This window comes from Muscardinus avellanarius (genome assembly GCF_963383645.1).
Source record: "Muscardinus avellanarius genome assembly, chromosome: 1".
NCBI classification, from domain to species: Eukaryota; Metazoa; Chordata; class Mammalia; order Rodentia; family Gliridae; genus Muscardinus; species Muscardinus avellanarius.
The window spans coordinates 196,128,875-196,151,149 of NC_137786.1; the positions used below are offsets into that span (position 1 = coordinate 196,128,875).

Here is a 22,275-nt window from a genome sequence, read left to right on the forward strand (position 1 = left end):
AAACTGATGGTTATTCTGAACAAAATCTATCTTTTTTCACCTGGGCAGAGTTTCCTTGGAGGTTTATTTAGTTGTCATGGTTTAGTAACTCCCAGTTGTGCCTTTTCTTTGGCCTAAAATCACTTACTACCATTCAAATTGGCCCGTTTGCCAACTGAACTCATTGATCTAAACCGTAGACCAGCCTCATCTGGCCTTTCCTGTGCCTCAGATCATCCTTTGGGCCTGCTGGGACCCTCCTGCCTCCTGTCTCTATAGTCTTTGCTCAGTGCACAAAGTACCAGGCCTTTTCAAAACCTGCCTTCCTCCAACTCCTCCTCGCAGTTCTGTGTTACAGGTTTTTTGGACTGATTTATTTATCTTCCCCTATATACTGGAACTTTTATTCATTGTTTAGAAAAAGCCCCTACATCCTCAGACTCTTCACAGGACATGCCTCCATGTCTTAATTCTCTTGAATTCCCCTAATGACACAGTTCTCTATGCAGAGGCTGCTGTTTCTCCAGAGGCAGCACCAGCTTCTTCTTCATCTTTGTCTTCTCTCCTTTCACTTCTTTATACTGAGGATTGAACTCAGGGGAATGCTACCTCTTACCTACACCCCAGCCCTATTTTATTTTTTATTTTGAAACAGGGTATCACTAAGTTGCTAAGGGGCTTGCTACATTGCTGAGGCTGCCTTTTAACTTGTAATTCTCCTGTCTTAGCCTCTCAAATACTGGAAATGCAGGCATGTTTCACCATGTCCAGCTAGCCAGCTTATTAAAGACAATGTTGTGGCATCTAGAGTGATTTCTTCCTTCCTCATACAGGACTCTTTTTGTTGTTGTTGTTAAGTCTCAGCCACCATCTGTTCATACCACCTGTTATCCACCTGTTCCAGTTATTGTCAGTGACAAATATCCTGGGCATTCCCCATCCTTTATTGACATCTTCAGTATCTAGCTGTTTTGGGTATCATTTTCATGTAAAGATCTATCATCATTCTGGGAAAAATTCTAGCCAAGTAGATTTTTACCTATGGGACTATAGACATCTTCACTTGCATAACTATTTCTTTGCTTTTGACTTTGCTATTACTTAGCTTTTCTGGGCCCCCAAATCATAAACTTCAACAAACTGACCACTAGGCAGAATATCCCAGCTCCAAGATCTTTGATAAGTGGAATGCTTTCAATCCACTTATCAAACATCTGTAGCCAAACTTTTACTTGCATGGTACTGTTGTTATTCTTCACATGGTCACTGATGCTCTCCTGTTTATCAGATCTACTCTTTTCATTGCTTCCAGAATATTGATTTAAAAATTCCCCAGCAAACGTTACTATTTTCTAGCTGAAAACACGTTAATAATTTCATATTAGTTTATGCATTTCTTATACAAAAGTGAACCAAGTGACCCAAAAATCACTCTACTCAATAGATGTATCCATCTCATTCATGTGTAAGAATGAGAGAAGCTGGGAGAGGTGGGTCCTGTTGGAAATTTCAGTACTTGAGAGGCTGAGACAAAAGAATGTCAGGCTGAAGGACAGGCTCAACAATGTAGACTCTCAGCAACCTAGCAAGATCCTTTTTTAGAATAAAAATAAAATAGAACTGGGGATGTAGCTCAGAGGTAGAATGCCTCTGGGTTCAATTCCCAGTACCATTCACACACAAACAATGAGGTAAAAATACATTTACTCTCCCCCCTACAAAAGTAATTGCTACCCCAAGCAATTTGTGTTTCCATTGTCTTCAGGATGAAGTCGTGTTAATAGCATGACCTTCAAAGCCTGCCTCGATGTGACCTGTATTCACCTTCCTGATGCTCTCCTAAGTTCTGGTTCCTAACGCCACTTTTTCATTACACGAAATCACATTTATAGTTAGGGCCATTTCAATCCATGTGTCTTTCCTATGGTCATCCTTCCCCAGTGGTTTCCTTCCTTCCTTCCCTTTCTTACTTTTTTTTATTATCCATCTTTATGACAGTTTGCATCATGCGTGCTCTTTCCTAGATGCTCATGGTCTTTTTGTCACTTTTCCTTGCATGTTTTTCCAAAGTGCCTTCAACTTGTCAGTGTCCTTTGTTTATTCTGTGTCTTCACCTATGTACCATGGAAGGCATAGCCAAGCCTTTCTCATCTCTTCAATCTTCACTGACATCATTCTTGGCCAACTGAGCCCCTGAGAGTAAAGGGAGCATCAGATGGCCCAGCTGCCACCCAGGTAAGCACTGCCACCTGGGGCTCACAGTGAAAACACTCGCATGTTCCTGCCCTGCCACGGCCAAGGTAGGAGAGCAATGCTTGGAAACGTGAATGGAACTTACTAATGGGGCTCTTTGAAACAGGTGCTCCTAGCATAGATTTATAAAGAGGTGGAAAAGGCCATCATTGTTTGTACTGTTGTCCTATTTGCTCCCTCCAGCATTTCTCCCTAGTAATTTTTTAGAGTACCATTTAATAAATAACTATTTCTCAATTACATTTGTCTCTACCCAACTTTTCTCTCATTCTCTCCCCCACTCCACCTCATCCCCCCTCTCTTCTATGGGTACATTTTAAAATTTTCTTGTAGCTTTCAGGCATGTCTCTGAAATAGATAGTAGATATAAACATATATCTTAAAGGAAGGATATTTTTCTCCTTCCTTCCCTCCCTCCCTCCCTTCCTTCCTTCCTTCTTTCCTTCTTCCCTTCCTTCCTTCCTTCCTTCCATCAGTCCAGCACTGGGGAGAGAACCAGGATTGTACACATGCTGGGCTACTTCTTTACCACTGAGCTGCCTCCCCAGCTCTAGAGTTATTTTAATGCCTACAAAAATTCTATTATAATTTTTATATCATGGGAATTTTAAATATTTTTTTCCAAAAACTTCGTCCCTTTACCTAGGGTGGGATGACTGATTTATCTTTGTTATCAGCTCTGTTTATTCAAGACTACTATATTGCCATTCCTAAAGATGTTTTTTCTCTTAAAAGGCATGTTTTGAGTTTTTTAACTTAAAAATTTTTAATTTCTTTTACTAAATATAGGGAAAGGATAATACACAGTCACACACACACACACACACACACACACACACACACACACACACACCCCTACCTCAAACTGATGGACTGCGAGGCTGTCATATCATCTAAGCTATAACAGCAATAGCAGCTGGTCTCAGGCCAGGGGAAAGAAAAGCCAGTTTGCATCATCATGAAGTGGTGGCCCTGTTGTCACTGTTGCTGATGCTGATGGGGAGCTGCTAAATGAGAAGGATAATAACTATTTCTTCTTGTGAAAGGGTCATTGGCTGGCTTAGGGTGTGTGAGTCAGGAAATGTGCTCATGGGTGAGAGCACCAACTTGAGGAGACACTGATTTTTCCCCCAGGTCTCTAAGGCTGGCTAAAGAGGTGAGAAGGCCCAGCAGTCTGTCAAGACTGGCTGCCTGAGTAGGCATGGTAGTGCACACCTGTAACCCCAGTATTACAGAGATGGAGCAGGTTTGAGGCCAACCTCAGCAACTTAGTGAAGCCTCCAGGAACTTAGTGAAACCCTTGTTAAAAATTAAAAAAATAAATAAAATAGGGCTGGGGATATAGCTCAGAGGTAGAATTCCCCTGAGGTCAATCACCAGTATCAAGAGAGAGAGAGAGAGAGGGGAAAAAAAAGAATCACAGACATTTATAATATATCATTCCCCTCCTACTCCCAGACTCAAATTTTCACCCCCTTTGCAGTTGAAATCATGCTAGTTGAACAGGGGTGGGATGGAGGTTTAAAGTGTCACTCTCTCCAGGAATTAGACCACCTATATTTTTATCTATCTCTGCCCCTTACCTGCTATGTGACCTTAGAAAAGTTGCTTAGTACTTCCATATCTCATTGTAGATTTGGGATACTAATAACCAATATTAGTGCTCACAATACCTGTACCTACAATACTAATACCAACATTAAAACCAGTACCTATACCTATAATGCCTGTACTTGCTTCATAGTTATTAAAACAAAATGAGTTAATAATGGACAGTACTAGCACTTGAAAAGTGCTTTGCTAGTATTTATTATTTTAAAATAATATTTATTATAACAATATAATATAATAACATTTATTATTTTATTATTACTTTAAATTAATTAATTTATTTATTTATTTTTATGGTACTGGGGATGGAACCCAAGGACATTGTACTTCCATACTATACCTCTAGCCCTATTTTTTAGTCTTTTTTATTTTTTAAACGGGATCTCACTGAGTGCTAATAGCTGAGGCTGTCCCCGAACCAAGATCCTCCTGTCTCAGCCTCCCAAATGCTGGGATTACAAGTGTTTGCCACCATGCCTGGCTTGAATTCTTCTATTTAAAATGTAATTCAAAATCTTTGCAACAATAAAGACACCAGATTTTCTTTCATTTCCTGGTTTTTGGATGGTGTAATCCATCCCACTTTAGGTTTATCCTTTAAGAGGAAGATAGATGGTATGAAAATCTCTTTGTCTTTTTCTTCATCCATTTACCTTGTTTTCTTTTTTTGGTGGTGTTTCTGGGGTTCCTGGAAACCCTTTTACCTCTGGGCTACACTCCCAGACCTATTTTATACTTTTTTTTAAATTTTAGAAACAGGGTCTCTTAAGCCAGAGTGGCTAGCTTCGAACCTGTGCGATCCTCCTGTCTCCGTCTCCCAAGCGTGGGGATTACAAGTGTGCACCATCATGCTCGGCTTTATCTTGTATTTTGTTCACAATCATTTAAGAGTCTAGACTTCAAAATTTTTAAGGACAAGCTTACATACTTTATGGTTTTCATATCAGGATCAATGGATTCAGTCATATGCCTAAAATTTGGAATTGGGGATAATGTTGATTTTGGTCCTAGAGATTAATTTTATCCATGGATTCTTTCCACATGAGGACATACATGAAGAAGTGGCTCTCCTTTATGAGTGTGCTCAGTTGAAGACCACTTATCATACGGGGGCTGAAGATGGGAATGATTTATTGAATGTAGGTTATGTCATTAACTACCTGGTCATAGATCTCAGGCCTTTTTTGTTTATGTAACTCAGAGTCTGGTGTCTTAATCACTGGTTAATTTGATGCTATAGTGAGTCAGATCTAAACCCACAGCACAAAATAATTTATTTTAAATGACTAAATCCTTTGCACTTTATTTTGACTGTCTGGAGAAAGTGATGAATGAATAACTTGACCAAATAACCTCCGGAAGTTGCTACTTAATTAACCAAGGAAGGTGGATATTCTTAGGAGGAGGAAACTAAGGTAGCTTTTAGAGGGGCAGAAAAGAGAGGATGTCAAGAGGTATAATTCTCTGGAGTCACCGTCTATCTGGTTAGTCTTTTGTGTTCCCATAAAATAAAAACACCTGTAATACTTATGTGGTATGATGAAATGTACAGATGAAATGAATCAAAATGTACAAAATACATAAGCTTTTGCTTTTCACAAAGTAGAGATTAACAGACACTACCTTTATTGTAAAGAATAGTCACAGCCAGAGACAAAGAGGATACTGATGGCCTCCTTGCTGGTGTTGTTCTCTTCCACCTTGTTCACTCTTGACTAACTTCCTGGTGTCTTTATAAAAGGAGAGACTAATTATCACATCAATCAAAGTATTAAGAAAAGTCCGTCAACATTTTGAAAGATGTTTCTTGCCTTCTCAAGACTCAGAGCCGACACTCAATTCTGAGTAAGCCCTACTGTCCTCTTCTTGTAATTCACCTCTTCTTTCTCTGTTAGAACTTGGATTGTGCTCACAAGCCCCAAGTTCATATGTCTCCTTCTTTGCTGAGGGAGTATAGGTTCTCTGAAATCACAAAGCAAGTTCCAATGACTTTTGAAACCTTTGCTGTCTATGCAATTTTGTAGTCTCTCAAGATCTCTTGAACTTCCTTTCCCAATTGTAGGGAAGATAAAAGATTGCCATAGGTTTTACATTTCCACTGTGTGTGTGTGTGTGTGTGTGTGTGTGTGTGTGTGTGTGTGTGTGTGTTAGATTGAACCCAGGGACATTTTGCCTCTGAGCTATACCCCTAGCCCTATTTTATTTTTATTTTGAAGCAGGATCTCACTATATTGCAGAGAGCCTTGCTAAATTGCTGAGGCTGGCTTTGAACCTGTGATCCTTCTGTCTCAGCTTCCCAAGAAGTAGTATTATAGTCATGTATCACCATGCTAGACTCCAAGGTATCCTTTGGTTGGTCTATCTGAATCATGACTCATGAAGAAATTTGTGCCTTTTGGAGATACTAGTTGTCTTTATCACCAGGTAAAGAGGAGTTCAGAACCTAATAGATGTAGCTTGGCCGTGGCACAGCCTGATGCCAAGATTGCACAAATATCATCAGTTTGCAGATGCTCTCAAAAGTACCAGGGTGGGAAGAAAGTCATGGGATAGTATCTTATGATGCTTTTCCAACCTCAACTAGAAATTGGTATACAGTGATTCCCAATGGCAAAAAAAAAGATGTGTTTCTTTATGACAGTATTTGATTCTGAAATTGAGCCCAGCAGGGAAAAAATCTTGGCCTGAATTTCCAATATCTGACATAGCTATATATGGAAAATACTTAAAAAATACCAGTAACGTAGCAATTGAACTTGAACATTATGATGTATTTAGCTCTCTCTAAGAAGACTTGTTTACTATTCAATAAATGACCAAAAGGTCATTTGAATTTTTAATATGAAAATATTTGATCTGGCAGGCAACATGTTTGTCACACAGTTTAGAAGATAATGTAAAAATCCATTCTGCTAGCCAACTGAGAAGCTTAATATTTATTGTATGAGTTGACTCAGGTTGCTATAACAAAACACCATAGACTGATTCATTTAAAAAAATTTAACTTGTCAAAGTTATGGAGGTTGGAAGGCTAAGACACTATGACTAGAACAGTCAGTTTCTGGTATGCGATCATTTCCTAAATTACAGACAGCCTCCTTCTTCCTGTGTCTGTGGTAGAAGACAGGGAACAAGAGAAAGGTCTCTTTAGAGTCTCATCTTATAAAAGCACTAATGGACATCACGAGGGCCCCAACTTCATGGTATTATCTAAGTGTAGTGACCTCTCCAGATCCTCACTTCTTTTTTTTTATTTTTATTTTTTTGGTGGTACTGATGTTCCAGGAAGCCCCTCTATCTCCGGGCTAAACTCCCAGACCTATTTTATTTTTGGAAACAGGGTCTCTTAGGCCAGCGTGGCTGGCTTTGAACCTGCGCGATCCTTCTGTCTCCGCCTCCCAAGTGCGGGGATTACAAGTGTGCACCACCACGCCCGGCTTTTTTTTTAATTTTTATTGGTGCATTGTAGCCATACATCTTAATGGAGTCTAAGGTGGTGGAGGCATACATGCACACATCATCCAATTAGATCCTCACATCCAAGTACCATATTGGAAGAGGTAGTAGGGCTTCAACATGTGAGTTTTGAGGGTGCACAATTCAATCCATAACAATTTTCTGGGCACCTCACGAGGTTGTCTTATTTGTCATTTTCTCTATCCCTCTGTTCTTTGCTCATTATAATTCTTTTCATCTCTCTCCACTTAAGCTCCTTGTGATAGCCTGCTTTAAGACACCGAGTTCTTGTGTCAAATCTAATAGGAAGATATGTTTTACTTGGGTTGAAATGTTTAGAGAAATACTGGAAACAATGTTAAAAAAATTAATGCTGGAATTTCAAACTTGCCTAGAAGGATGAGAAATCTAGCCAACAGTTAGTGAGAGGCAGTACTACAGGAAGAGGAGTGCAGACTCAGGAGACCTGCTGCTTGAGGTCACAACCTAGCAGTCAAGGTCCAATTCAGACATTTACGACTTTGACATTCTTTCTACGATCTTCCCATCATGAGGAAGCGATATATTTTGTATGTGTGTGCATGTATGTATGTATATGTGTATATATTTATATATGTATGTGTACAGACACAGGTATATGCATACACATTACATATGTATATATGTTCCCCCAGTTTCTGTAGACATGTAGTTTATATTTCTATATTGAATAAGCATTTATTTTTCTCCCAGAGATTTAGGAAGAAAACTATAATTATACAAAAACATGAGCTGGGCATGGTGGCACATGCTTGTAATCCCAGCATTTGGGAGGCTGAAAGAGGAGGATCATGGTTTGCAGACAACCTCAGCTACTTAGTGAGGTCCTTTGCAACTCAGTGAGACCCTGTTTCAAAATAAAATAATAAAAAATAGGGCAGGGGGTGTAGCTCAGAGGTAGAATGCTCCATCCTCAGTACTGCCAACAAAATAACATGAACAACAACAAAACAACCAAGAAGCACTGGACAAAGTGGCACTAATTCCAAAATTAGAAGACCTAAGACCTTGATTCTGTATCCAGTGCAATAATGATATACCTTTGGGCATGCCAGAATTTTTTCTTGGCTTCTATTTTCTCATTTGAAAAATAACATAATCCTCATTTTGTCTATTTCACTGGATTTTTAAAAAATAAAATAGATTTTAAAAGAGAAGTTCTAGATTTACAGCAAAATTGAAGGTATAGAGATTGACCAAATGCCACCACAGCCACATATGCATTATCTATTATCAACATTCCCCAGGAGAATAGCACATTTGTGACAATCTATAAACCTATTTTGACACATCATAATCACCTTAGTTTACATTAGGGCTCATTTTTGTTATTGTGCAGTGTACAAGTTTATACCAATCTATAATGGCATGTAGCCAGCATTATACAAAGTAGTGTACAGAGTATTTTCTCTAATGTAAAACCTCACTACAGTTTTATAAGTTCAATTCAGAGATCATATAGGCTCAAACTTTAAAAAATGTCCAACTTTAAAAAATGTCCAGAATAACACAAATGTATTGACAGTTCCATTACACCAGCCAGCTGGTCACCACTGCTGTGTTTTTATAGCCCTTGATATCTGCAAAGTCAGGAGATTAGTCTGGTAAAATTGCTCTGCAGGTCATCTTACCTGTCCCTGGAGAACTCACTCAGAGCTATGCTTTAGTGTGAGTGTCTGATTGTTTATCCAAGCTGGTCTCAATTTCCTGGGGAGATGCCAACTCAGTTGATAGGGGAACAATGTGAGGGCTCAGGCCATCCTAATAATATTTTGGGAAATATATGAAACTTTTACAAGCCCCCTGTACAAGAAGAGTGAAATGACCCAAAAGAAACTGTTTTAGAGGCAGGCTTTCACAATAACTAGATTGAAATACCAGAATATGTTAAAAGCAGTAGAACCAGCAGATCATTAAATGTCTCTGGTCCTACTCAAAATATAGGTGGGAAAATCAAGGTCTAGAGAATAAAAGTGAACTGCCCAGTACCTCAGTTACTAAAATATCAAGGAAAGGTTTGGAGTATGGCTCAACAGTAGAGTACGGTTCTTAGCATGTGAGATACTCTGTTCAATTTCCAGTGCTGTGGGAAAAATAAGAATGGAACTTGACTCTTGACCATCCAACCAATGTTCTTGTTCAAACAGTTTTACTAAAGCAAATATGCTCCTTGGAGTCATAAACCTTGGTTAAAGTTCTAGGTACTAAACATGTCATATCTGATATCAGGTTCCTGTGGTGGTTGGGAGAAATAATATGAGATGTACACAGTCCTTAACATAGAACATGGACACAATAAATATTGATTTTCTTTCCTCATTCTGTTTCATTTTTAATTTTACACAGGGAATGGGACATGATTTTTTTCTCCTCCTGGGTCCAGCCCTCTCTCTATTGTCTTTTTCCAGGAAATTCTTTTGTAATATATCTGGAGCGATTACATCATTTTCTTAAGATAGTTCTTTGCATGTACTTCAATGTGTTTCCCAGACTCTGCACTCTAACTTAATAACAGTGACTTGAATATGGATCTGTGGGTTTTCTGAACTCCTATGCAGAGAGAGGCTGGTAATACATGAAAAACCATTATGCCACTTCAAGTTTCATTTTAAAATCCATAAGTATACCGTTTTAAAATGAAAACAAACTACTTTAGCCACCCTAGGGATATAAGTCATATATTTTTATTACTGCAAAAGACCACTAGAAGATGAGCTCTAATATTTCAAAGGTGACAAGTAATTTATATGAATGAATCACAATTGAAACCCTATTATACTTGAGCCAATATAGATTGAAACATGGTTTATAGATGTTTCTTAAATAATATTTAATAATAATAGAAAATATCATGCCTGTTGGCTACTAATTTCTAATCCTGTACAAGGCAGTTGATAGTCTTTAGCAATGGAAGTAGATGTATCAATTCAGCTGTGGTTTCCACCTGGAAGCAGAATACATCTTATCTACCTGTTTGGGCATCTTGAGTCACTGGAGCCTAAAGTAAAAAGTATTAGGATTTTAGTAAAAAGAGCAGTGTTATTTTAAATGAGTATAAAACCAGGATAAATGTCACCAATGTCACTGTACACAAACATGGAATTTGGAGATTTATTTTCATATATATCATAACCGCATCAGACATATCTAACATATTCCTAGCAATGGAAATGTTATTGATTGTTAGAACCGGCACTGTGAACAATGCCAATTTTGGATTTGGATTGCTTGGATCCAAATCCAGGATTTTATGATGACAGATTCTGTGCTCTGGGGAGTGATCTAATAATCCCTACACCTCGGTTTATTCATGATGACATGGAAACACCAACCTCCTAGTGTAGTCAAGAAGAATGAGTGGAATGATGAAATAGTCCATGTGGAGTACCTAGCACAGTGTCTAGTATTGAAAAACCACAGATATTTGTTATTTGCTAGTTAATAAAGGCTGTTTCTAGTTTTAGCTTGTGAGGTATGTGCTTGTAGCTGCTTATTTACCTTGGTATCACCCTATACATAAAAATGTGTATTTCAAAGTCATCCATCTTTCCAGTAGATGTCACATTAACTGTGGCTCTTCCTAAAAGAGTTTCTGGACTGATTCAGACCTTTAGCTTGAGCCTGGACTTGAGTGTGAGCTACATAAACCTTGCTGTTCAGCCTCAGGCTTAGCTCATTTTCACCTTCTGACTTTGGGGTGGGTATCACATTGGGAGAGATCATTGCTCAAGAGATGCTTCAGATAGACAGCCCTTTCAACACTGGGTCAAGTGTCAGCCTGCACTGCAGGCCTGGACCTGGATCCTTCACAACTTTAGATTCACTCATTCTTACTCCCTGGATGCTGGTTTGTTCATTTAATAATAGTATTTTTGCTTTGTTTTATTTTTATATTATATATTACCTTTGTGTGTGAGTGGTAGGTACTGGGGATTGAACCCAGGGGCATTGTAATTCTGAGCTACACCTCCAGCTCTATTTTATTTTTTTTTCCTTTAACAATTTGTGTGCCTCTATTCTATAATAATGACAAAATACGTTGTCAAAACAGGTAATTATTCCATAATATATTAAGATTTTAATTTAGAAAATCATTATATTAATCCACCAAAATATGTAATGATAATCAGAACATCATTGCTTGAATGATTGTGTCATCCCGAAATCTTTTAATGTTGCTCAACACAAGATGCATCTATTAAGCTTTTTCATTTTATACTTTTTGCTTAAGGTCAGTCTCTTCTCACAGTGGTGAAGTACACAGTCCTTAGACTCCACAGTTTGGAGGAGCTAAGCTGGGAGAAAGCCTCATTTGCTTTTAATTTTGGAATAGAGCTTTACTAAGATGCTGAGGGTCTCACTTAGTTGCTGAGAATCTCCTCAAATGTGCAATCCTCCGGCCTCAGGCTTCCCAGTTCTGGGATTACAGGCTGCACCACATGTTAGGCTATTTATTACCTTTTAGAGCTTTTTATTCTATTAAAAAAGCAGCATTTATCCTAGTCTTGTTTTTCAAATTCTAGTTGTATTCTATTTCTTGAGATAGTTTTCTCAGCATATCCCAGCTCTCTGAAGATGTTAATTCTGTTTTGATTCTCTTTATAATGAGATTTCCTTTGGAAGCACTTGAGTCCATATGCTGGGTTATGCCTTTCTATGAGGATGGAGAGGCAATCCTTATTTTGGTACACCTGTTGCAATTCCATGATCCTGGTCCATCCTGAAATCCTGGAAATTGTCAATTCCTTCTCCCTCCCAATATCTTAAGACACTCTGCCACACAGTAGTTTTTAGTCATGGTGTTTGCATATTGAAAGATAAACAACAGAGAAAAGAGTATGATGGTTTAATTTTCTAGTATGTTTTCAACTGTTTGGCTTTATTTTGGTGCTATTTTTTCTGGACTGGCATTAGGAAATTGTTAGATATACATGTGTCCAAATTACAAGTGGTATGAACTGAAGACAAAAACTTCCTCTAAGAATATCTTCAAATGCTGGGTGGGTGTGGTGGCACACACCTGTAGTAACAGTACATGAGGAATTGAAACAGGAGGATCACAGGCTTGAGGTCACTCTCAAAAACGTAGCCAGACCCTCAGCAATTTGGCAAGATACTTTTCAAAACAAACAAACAAACAAACAGCTGGGAGTATGGCTTAGAGGTGTAAGATCCCTGGTTCCAATCCCCAATACAGAGAGAGAGAGAGAGAGAGAGAGAGAGAGAGAGAGAGAGAGAGAGAGAGAAAGAAGAAGAAGAAGAAGAAGAAGAAGAAGAAGAAGAAGAAGAAGAAGGAGGTGGAGGAGGAGGAGGAGGAGGAGGAGGAGGAGGAGGAGGAGGAGGAGGAGAGAGGGAGAAGAGAAAGGGAGAGGGAGAGGGAGAAGAAGGAGAAAGAGAGGAGAGAGGAAGAAGAAGAAAGAAGAAGAGGAGGAGGAGGACAGGAAGGAAGGAAGGAAGGAAGGAAGGAAGGAAGGAAGACAAACCAGCAAAGCTGTGAGGGTCCACTGGTCCTAGGTGGCTTGCAGAGAACAAGGGTTGGATTAAATTAATGTGATGAATTCTAGATGGGGTTTTCTAATCATCCCTTTGTCTTTTTCTTGAAAATATTTTTATTGAAGGCCTTAACGTCCTATGAAACAAGGAAATATCTTGGTCTGTTTGCATCAAAACAAGTGAGTTAAGCCAAGTAACTCCTTTGGATCCAGATGATGTGCAGGTCTCTCAGAAGTTTCATGGTGGCCCAAGGGAAATGATCCAGGAGGTCCCTCTGGGAGGAGTTGACAAGGGTCTGTGACAGGGAAACATTCATTATGGTCAGCAGTCTGGTTGTCAGCTGTGGCCCATAGGTGAAGATTGAATTGCCTCTAAGGCAAGTCCTGACTAGTTTCTCATCTTAAAGAATGGCTGGGCATCCAGACAGAGTGAGATAGACTTTAGTGTGTTTGTGTGTCTGTGAGTAAAATACTAACGTAATTTAGCCTTTAGCTTGTCTTGCTCCAATCAATTCTCTTCACTACGGCCAGGGTGATATTTTAAATACAGAAATTGGATGGTGACACTACCCTGATTAAAGTCTGAGCTCCTCCCCATGATCAGAAAGGCTTGGCAGGATCTGGCTGAGCTTATCATTCCCATTTCAATTTAAATAGGTGATGCTCCTTCCTGTTACTAAGTCCTTTGGATCATTCTTCTCTGTCTCATGTGTTACTTCTCCCTCCTTTATCTGTTTCACTTCTACTCCAGGTCTTAGATGAAATATCATTTCCATAGAGAATCTTTCTCTGACTCTTTCCGAGTTGGTCAAATCTCACTGTTAAAAGCTCTAAAGGTGGTCTGTGCCTTTGATTTCAGTACTTGGGAGACAGGAGGATTGCAGGTTTGAAGACAGCCCCAGCAATGTAGTTAGGCTCTCAGCAACTTAGATCCTGCTTCCAAATTTAAAAAAAAAATTAAAAAGGTCTTCCTGTTCTAATCCTGAGGTAGAACACCCCTGAATTCAATTCCCCACAAGCTATTCTATCCTTGGTAGAAGTTATAGCTTTTGCTCAATTTTTTTTTTTTTTTTTTTTTTTTTTAGTTAGCCTGCAAGGTCCAGAATGGCATTTTGTCCATCACTGTACCTCAGGCTTAGTAGAGGGCTAAGGTTCTTTGAAATCCATGATTTTTGTCTTTTTTTTCCTTTTTCAGAGACAAAAACATTAATCATCTAGAATATCCCTCTAGTTTCCACCTTCCTTCTCTACCTGGTAAATTCTGGTTTTCTTAAGTCTAAGCACACAATCCCCTTTCACAAGTGCCCTCTGTGCTAGTAGAGGTAGTCTCAACATCTTGAATCAACCAGGATATAGTTCTCAGTCCTGTGACATGCTCCTCATGCTTGTCTGGTGGCCTGCTTCTTACTCAGGGACCTGGGACAAAAGAGTCTTCATCTCTGTGTCTCCTTGCTTTCTAAGACAGGAATAAGAAAATGTGGTAGGCCAGATGGATGCTGGTTGTAATCTTTCTATGTAGAAGTGATATGTGTCCATTCATATCTTATGATCAGTCATATAGCCTGCCTTAAATTAGTCGAGAATGGGGAAAGTACAAGTATACTAGGTGCCCCAAAGAAAGAAAAATGACAGTATTTCATGAACAACACTAACGCCAACCAACCTTCTCAATACCTGCCATCTGTTCCCACCCTGTCACTTCCAGTAACTCATTCTTCCACCTTCCTTTAGTCATACCAAAGACCTCATAATCAACAATAGCTAAATAACTTTCAAGATTTGAAATGTCAAACACAGTTCTCCTTGACTTCCTTTCAGCCTTCTGGCTCTCGGTATTAGTATCCTTCCTCACTGTAATAATTTCTTTAAGGTTAGGTTTTCATGAAGCAACTATGAGAAGGACACTGGCACACAGGAATTTGTTGGCTGCATGAGTTACTTTAATAATTGCTGATTTTTTTATATCAGAATTATGGGAATCTCACTAATCATGGTCTTCTACAATTTCAGTTATCCAGCAATAACTTTTACTTATAGATCTTTATCACTTAAGGGAATATGAGGTTGTTCCAGGGTGTTTTATTAGAAACTAAATAAATCACCTGGTGTGGTGGTGCACCTTGTAATCTCCACACTTGGGAAATGGAGACAGGAGGATCGCATAGGTTCGAAGCCAGCTGCACTGGCTTAAGAGATCCTGTTTCCAAATAAAATATAAAATAAGTCTGGGAGTATATCCAGAGGTAGAAGGGTTCCATCCCCAGTACCACCAAAAAAAAAAAAAGAAAAGAAAAGAAAAAGAAGATAAATAATAAATCTATGCTTCTTTAAAAACAAATGAGTTTTTGAGTGACTCAATGAATGTAGTCATTTTCATCCTTAGTTTCTATACATTAAGAGTGTTAGAAGTCAATGATTATCTTAATAGGACCCCTCTATTTGACTCTCATTTTCAAGACACTTTAATGGAATAAGTCACAATGGATAGCAGGCTGATTTCTGAGCTTGAATCATGTATCTAGGATATTGAATATTTTTTTTATTTTTGCTTTTTTGTGGTACTGGGAATGGAAACAAAGGGCATTCTATTCCAAGTTATTCTCTTAGCCCTATTTTATTCTTTTATTTTGAAACAGGATCTCATCACTAAGTTGCAAATGGCCTCACTAAGTTGCTGAGGCTGGCCACAAATTTACGATCCTCCTATCTCAGCCAACCAAGTATTAGGATTACAAGTGTATGCTACTATGCCCGCTTTAGGATGTTTTAGTGGAGTGACTTTTTGTCATATATTTGACTTTTCTGAAGTTCAACTTTCTGGACTTTAAAGTGGAGGCCATCTTTATGCTTTGATCACGGAATTTCACGTGGATAGAATTAGACAATGCATTTAAAGATACAAAGCATCGTATTCAGAGCTGACCCTCATGACGCACTGACCAGGATATTGGTTGGGGTCAGAGTGATTGAATGCAGGTTATCAGTTTGTAACCAGCAGAACCAGAACTAGAGTTTGCATTTTCCATCTTGGACTCACGTGAGGTACTCATATACTCTCATCCCCGACTGCCACATATAAGCAGTTTGAGTAAAAGGAACATGAATCCATTTTTAGAAACACAACCTCCAGAAAAGACCAAAATTATGCTAAAGGTTGTAGGTTATTTTAGTCCTTATCATGAACTTTTATGAGAGAGTAGATAATGCTCTGACCTCCATCCCAAAGAGCATAATATATTTTGTTGAATCAGCCTGTTAATGTATCATATGGGATACATCCTTGGGTCAAAGGATGAAAGACATTAATTTGCATCAAACAACAGCTGCTTTTCATATTCACAGTACAAAATGGAAGAAACTAGCTATAGCATCATTTTGTAACAGATGGATTAAAGCATGTCTTAGTAAGACACATCAGCAGAGAGGGGCCGATTCCCTTGATCTCTCTGATAAAAGCTACATCATGGACTGTGGACATCCAATAAATATTAATTGATATCAGCTCTGTGGACACAGAACTCCTTGATTTTGGATATTTTAATAGAATATCTTCCTTAGTGAGAAATAATTAATTCTGTCTTCATACTCTCTGGTTTCTTAACTGTTGTGTCTCACTATGCATCTTTTTAGAAATACTGTTAGCTTATGGGATCTAATGTACTGGGAAAATTTTCACTAAGCTTTTGTGTCTAATGCATCTTGCCTTTCCTCTTGACTCCAGTGGACTTTCACCTTGTGTAATTTCATTGCAAAATGATTACATTCTGGTTCAATCATTTGACTAACCATGATATTGTTTCTTTTTCTCTCCTCTAGATATTGACGAATGTGCAGCCAAGATGCATTACTGTCATGCCAATACCGTGTGCGTCAATCTGCCGGGATTATATCGCTGCGACTGTGTCCCAGGATATATTCGTGTGGATGACTTCTCTTGTACAGGTGAGCACTAAAAAGCAATTTTAAAAATATATATTCCTTCTCTTCACAGTATTTATGTTGCTACAATTAGCTTCTAGTGTATAAAATAATATTTTAGCCCAAGTAATTCTTTTTCATTATTTCATTCTGACCCTTTGAGAAAAAACTGATGATGAAAAGTTTTATCTGCATAACTTACTATCTTCCTCAGTATTTCTACCACACAGTGCGTGTGTGTGCACACACACAAGTGTACACATGTGTGCTTACATGCCTGGGTGTATGATTTGAAATCCAAGTCCCAGTTGACTATGGTAACACTGAGGTACCTAAAGGTATCAGTTTTAATAATAGAAAGTATCAAATTATCCTTCTTCCATCAGGATTAAATGTTTTTGTATATAAGAAAATGTGCCTTGGAAAAGAAAAGTATTAAATTGAAAACAGTGGTAGAGGTACTTTATGGTCAGGGACTGGGCCTGTGAGAGGCAGTTAAATTATTTTGATTAATATTTTCTTATTCTCCATTTCCAACTGTTATCCCTCTAGAACTGCGATAAGCATTAAGCAGACACTTCAGGGACAATGATAACTGCCGCTGTGTGAGAAGTACTGGTTTTGTGGGGCAATTGGTTTGTAGCTCCAGTATATTTCCAATCATGTATCTCTAGATATGAACTGTGAACCTTACACTGTTTTAGGCTAGTAGAGTACTCCAGGTCTTTCTTCTACTGCTTCAAATGTATTTAAATGTCCAATTGGCAACCTATAAGAAAAGGGAATATCAAAGTCAATCACTAAGCCAAACATGAGAAGGAGGGAGGCAATGGAGTGGGATTTGGGAAGGGCTAAATGAGTGATGTGTGCATGTATGCCTCTACCATCTTTTACTCCATTAAGATGTATGAGTACAATTCACCAATAAAAATATATAAAAAAAGAAAGCATAGTCTTCATCTAATCAAACTCAAATTTACTCTCAAAAAAGAGCCCTTTGAACCCAAGCTTTCAGTCATGTTGAACCTTTCTCTTGACTCTTCTTTCTTCCTATTCTAATGACATTGACATATAAAAGCTGTTCTTCAGTCAAAATGTAAGGCCACTTTTCATAGTACATTTTTCTGAATGACCTTTCCAGAAGTACAAAAGTTGTCAAAGTCATGAAAATGCGCATGTACCATATCCCCTGGTTATTGGTTGTTGTATATTTACAAGTTGCCTTTCTTTAGATAAAAGGACGGAGAGCTCAAACTGGTGAAAGTTTCTGAGGGCCATATAATGCCACATGGCATTTTTCTATTTTCTATATAGTATCATTAAAATCCTTAGGCAAACACAAGTGATTTTATATGCAGTTTCATGCCAGAATATTTGAAGGGGTCAAAACTCTAATGGATTTGTAAATAAATACAATCTAAAAAGCTGTAGAGTTTCAGGTGACTATTATACTGTTCTTAATAGTAAACACAGCTCATAACTTATTTTAGACATAAAATTAGAAAAAGCAGGTGAATACTCTCCTAATAGAGATGCAGCACACTGCAACTCCACCAATCCTAAGGAAGGCCCTGCTGTGAAAGACCTTGGTGAATTTTTAGCAGAATGCCACCTCATTCTCTTGTCCTCCCCGAGGAAGGAGGGAAAAAGCTGGTACTTGTTGAGTCTCTATTAAGGGCTGATGCTCTAGCTGATGGTGATGAAACAAGATGAAAAAGTGTATTATCTTAAGAAATGGCGCCAGAATTACTTTTAGAAAGTGATTTTTTTTTTTTTTTTTTGGCTTGGACTACAAAGCAAAGGTGTGGGTATCACTGGGCACTCAAGTACCCCTCCCTCACACAAAAAAAATAATAAGTAACTGTAGGGAAAATTATGGTATATATGTAAACTTTTTGTTCTGGGGTGTGTGTGTGTGTGTGTGTGTGTGTGTGTGTGTGTGTGTACAGGCAATAGCAAAGTTAGAAAGTATAAAAAAAGAAATATAAGAAGAGACCAGCAGGTTGGTAATTTGGACAGAGAACAGGCAAAATGACTCCAGTAGAGACATGGAAAGATGTTTTTGTTCTTTTTTTTTTTTTTTTGGTACTAGAGGATGGAACCCAGGGGCATTCTACCTCCAAGCTATACCCCCTGACCTATTTTTAATTCTTTGTTTTGAAACAGGGTCTCACTGAGTTGCAAACGGTCTCACTAAGTAGCTGAGGCTGTCCTCCAAATGCGACCCCCCTGTCTCAACCTCCATTTGCTGGGATTATAAGCGTGTACCACCATGCCCGGCCGGAAAGATTTTTAAGAGTAGGAATATTTAAAACACGCTTTAACCACCCTTTGTATACAGCATGTAAAGCTAATCTTCCTCCTTACCCTGAAATCTTCAATAAAGTCTATTTTTCATTAATGCTGGGAGGTAGAATACCGCCCCCAGCACGATGACCCAAATTAACACTGCAGACAACAGTACATGTGCATAGAAGTTGGAGCAGAAAAGGTAGAGGAAATGTCATAATGAAACCATTCCATTCCCTTCTGCCCACCTCCCTGCACTTACCTAAATACTTACATGCCGATCAAAATTTTATGAGAGTTTCTTCCATCTGTCATACAACAGGTAAGGTCTCCCAACATACTCATTGTCCCATTTTTTTTCTGCTTTTTCTTTCTTTTCCTTCCTTCTTTCCTCCCTCCCTCCCTCCCTCCCTTCTCTTTTTCTTTCTCTTTCTTTCTTTCTTTCTTTCTTTCTTTCTTTCTTTCTTTCTTTCTTTCTTTCTTTCTGCCTTTCTTTTTTTTTTGTTTTGGTGGTATTCAAGGTGGAACCCAGAGGCTTTCTACCTCTGGGCTATACTCCCAGACCTATTTTATACTTTATTTGGAAACAGGGTCTCACTAAGTTGCTGAGAGCCTCACTAAGTAGCTGAGGCTGGCTTCGAACCTGTGTGATCCTCCTGTCTCAGCCTCCCAAGCGTGGGGATTACAAGTGTACACCACCATGCCTGCCTTTCTGCTTTTTCTAAGAGCAACACTTACTCTGTCTGTGGGTATGGTCCTCATTTACCTTCACTCACTGTAATGTACTCTTCTCAAGCCTCCCCAGACTTCCACACTGACCATCACACAGAGGCCACATTTATCAAGGTTGTCCATCAACTCCATTTTGATAAATCTAATATTCTTGTCTTAGGAGCATTTAGCAAAGCTTTTAGCACACCTTTCTCTTTGAAACACTCTTTTCTTGGCTTTCAAGACATTCCATTTCCTGCTTTTCCTTCTGCTCGTTGTATACTCCAGTCTAGTGTGTCTACATGCTCACTTCTTCCTCTGCTGACATTGAAAAGGTCAGAGTGTCCTAGGGATCTGTCCTGGTACCATCTTCTAGGTAATCTCTCTTTACATATTATTTAGATGCCTTAATCAATAATTCTGAGTTTAACAGCATCTCAGTGTCAGTAATTCCCAGCCCAAATCTTTTTTTTCCCTGAGCACATATTCAGCATGACATATACACATAGGTGTTTAAGAAGGCATTTCCTACTTAACACATATAAGATGAAACTCTTAATTTCCTTCTGCAAACTTCTTTCTCTTCCAGTATTTCCCATCTCAGCAAATGAGGCTGCCATCTGCTTGGCTTTTTCAAGATAGAAATTCAAGGGTTATCCTTGATTCCATTTCTTCCCTTGGGCTGTAGTTGATTGCCCTTCTACTTGCAGGCAATTCACCAATCTTGTTGACTCTTACCCTTCACAGTCTAAGTCTGTCTTTTTCTTTTCACATCCTATGTTACCATCTTCTGGACTTCTATAGTGAGCACCACACTGGAATTTCTACTTCAGTCTTGCTTTATGATAATCCATTTCTCCAATAACCCAATTAAAAATTATATAAATATGCTTAAAATGCTCACATATGTCTCATTACACAGAAAAAAATCCATACTTTGTATTTTGTTGTATAACCCCATGCAATTACCTCTCTTTTTTCTAACTTTATTTTAAATCATTTCTAACTTTAAATCATTTTCTAACTTTATCTTAAATCCTTTTTTTCAGTTATGAGATGAAAACTCTGACTCTTGTCTTCACCATTTAATAAGCTGTTTCTGCATTAGTTCCTCTGTCTGAGCCATGTTTCCTTCTTGAATGTCTTTTTACTTGATGTACACACAGGTTTTTTCCTTAACATTTGAATCTCAGCCTAAAACTGATCAACTCAAAAAGGCTGTTATGGATCAATACAAATGGGCACCAATTTTTTTCCTGTCATACTACATAATTTCCATTCTCTGAATATTACTTCACACTGTAAAGTTTTTCTAATCTGCAAGTAATTTTTTATATCTCTTCCCACTAGAATGTTAACTTTGAAAGTAGGGACCTTTTTTGTTTTATTTTATGCTCTGCTTGACTACTTAGAATATTGTTTGGCACAGAACAATGATCAATATTAGTTGAGTAATTGATGGATAAAACTAATTAATTGTCCTTGCAAAGATTCCCTACTCAAAATCTCATTCATAAAACATTTTTCTGTCATACTTATACGCTTTTGTGAATATTAGTGGGTATAATATATTTGTGGATACTTATATGGCACTTTATCAGTCATAATAGGATGTTCTGCACTAATACTCAACTCTAAATATTAGTGACTTAAAATAAAAATTTTATTTTTTGCTTAGATTATTTGTCTGCCACTGATCAATAGAAGTGCTCTGCTTATAATTACTTTGAAATACAATCCAATGGAATAGTCATTATGGCAAACACTGTCAGTCACCAAGATAAGGAAAAGAAAGCCTGATGGATCCTCTGTCAGTCATTAAATCCTCTGGCTAGGAAGTAACACATACCACCACCACTCTGAACTCACTGACTGCAACTAGTCACTGGTCCCATCTAACCACCGGGGGATGAGGAAACAACAGCCCAACCACACCTTCTGTAGAGAATCAGAAATAGTTAATGAGAGGTGCTAATGAACACTACTGTGACAGGTACGTAACAGATTCTCAACAAATACAGTTTCTTTTGACATGAGGAGCCATCAATTAATCTTTTTTCAATAGCAACTGACAATGTGATGGGGAAGGTAGTTTAAAAAAAACAATAATAATATTAAGCACATTGGATTCAGTACTAGCATGAAAGCATAAACAAAATGCAAACTATAAAACAGGGCCCTTAATTGCAAAGATAGAGTATTTGCAATTGTTTTTGGAAAGCCAGGGGGAGCTATTAGAATTTACTGAAGCATGTTAGCAGGCAGTGGCTGGCTTAGGTTAGGATTTATAGTGGAGAATGTGTCTGGAAGAGAGTGAGATAGGAAGGATAGGAAACCAACAGGTGGTCATTTTTCTTATAGATCCAACTTGAGGTCCTCTATTAGATACTTAAATAGTACATTTAGATCTCTGAGGCCCTGGCATTTACTTTGGTGTCCAGAAAATAATCCCTTTAAGCCAAGTGGGTTCTTATTCTCCAAGACAGATCTTCTCACCACCCTAATCTCTACCATATTTTTACGTGGC

At 38.3% G+C, this 22,275-nt stretch overlaps 1 protein-coding gene across 3 annotated transcripts in view; it reads left to right on the top strand.

The window, feature by feature from the left end:
* Positions 1–22,275, top strand: part of NELL1 (neural EGFL like 1) — a gene marked incomplete at both ends in the record, with an annotated part of 934,260 nt that overhangs the window by 461,352 nt on the left and 450,633 nt on the right. For all 3 annotated transcript variants that reach the window (XM_080695282.1, XM_080695280.1, XM_080695281.1), the window contains one exon: positions 16,647–16,772. In XM_080695282.1, the coding sequence (XP_080551408.1) occupies positions 16,647–16,772 (126 nt within the window). The remainder of the gene's footprint in view (positions 1–16,646; positions 16,773–22,275) is intronic.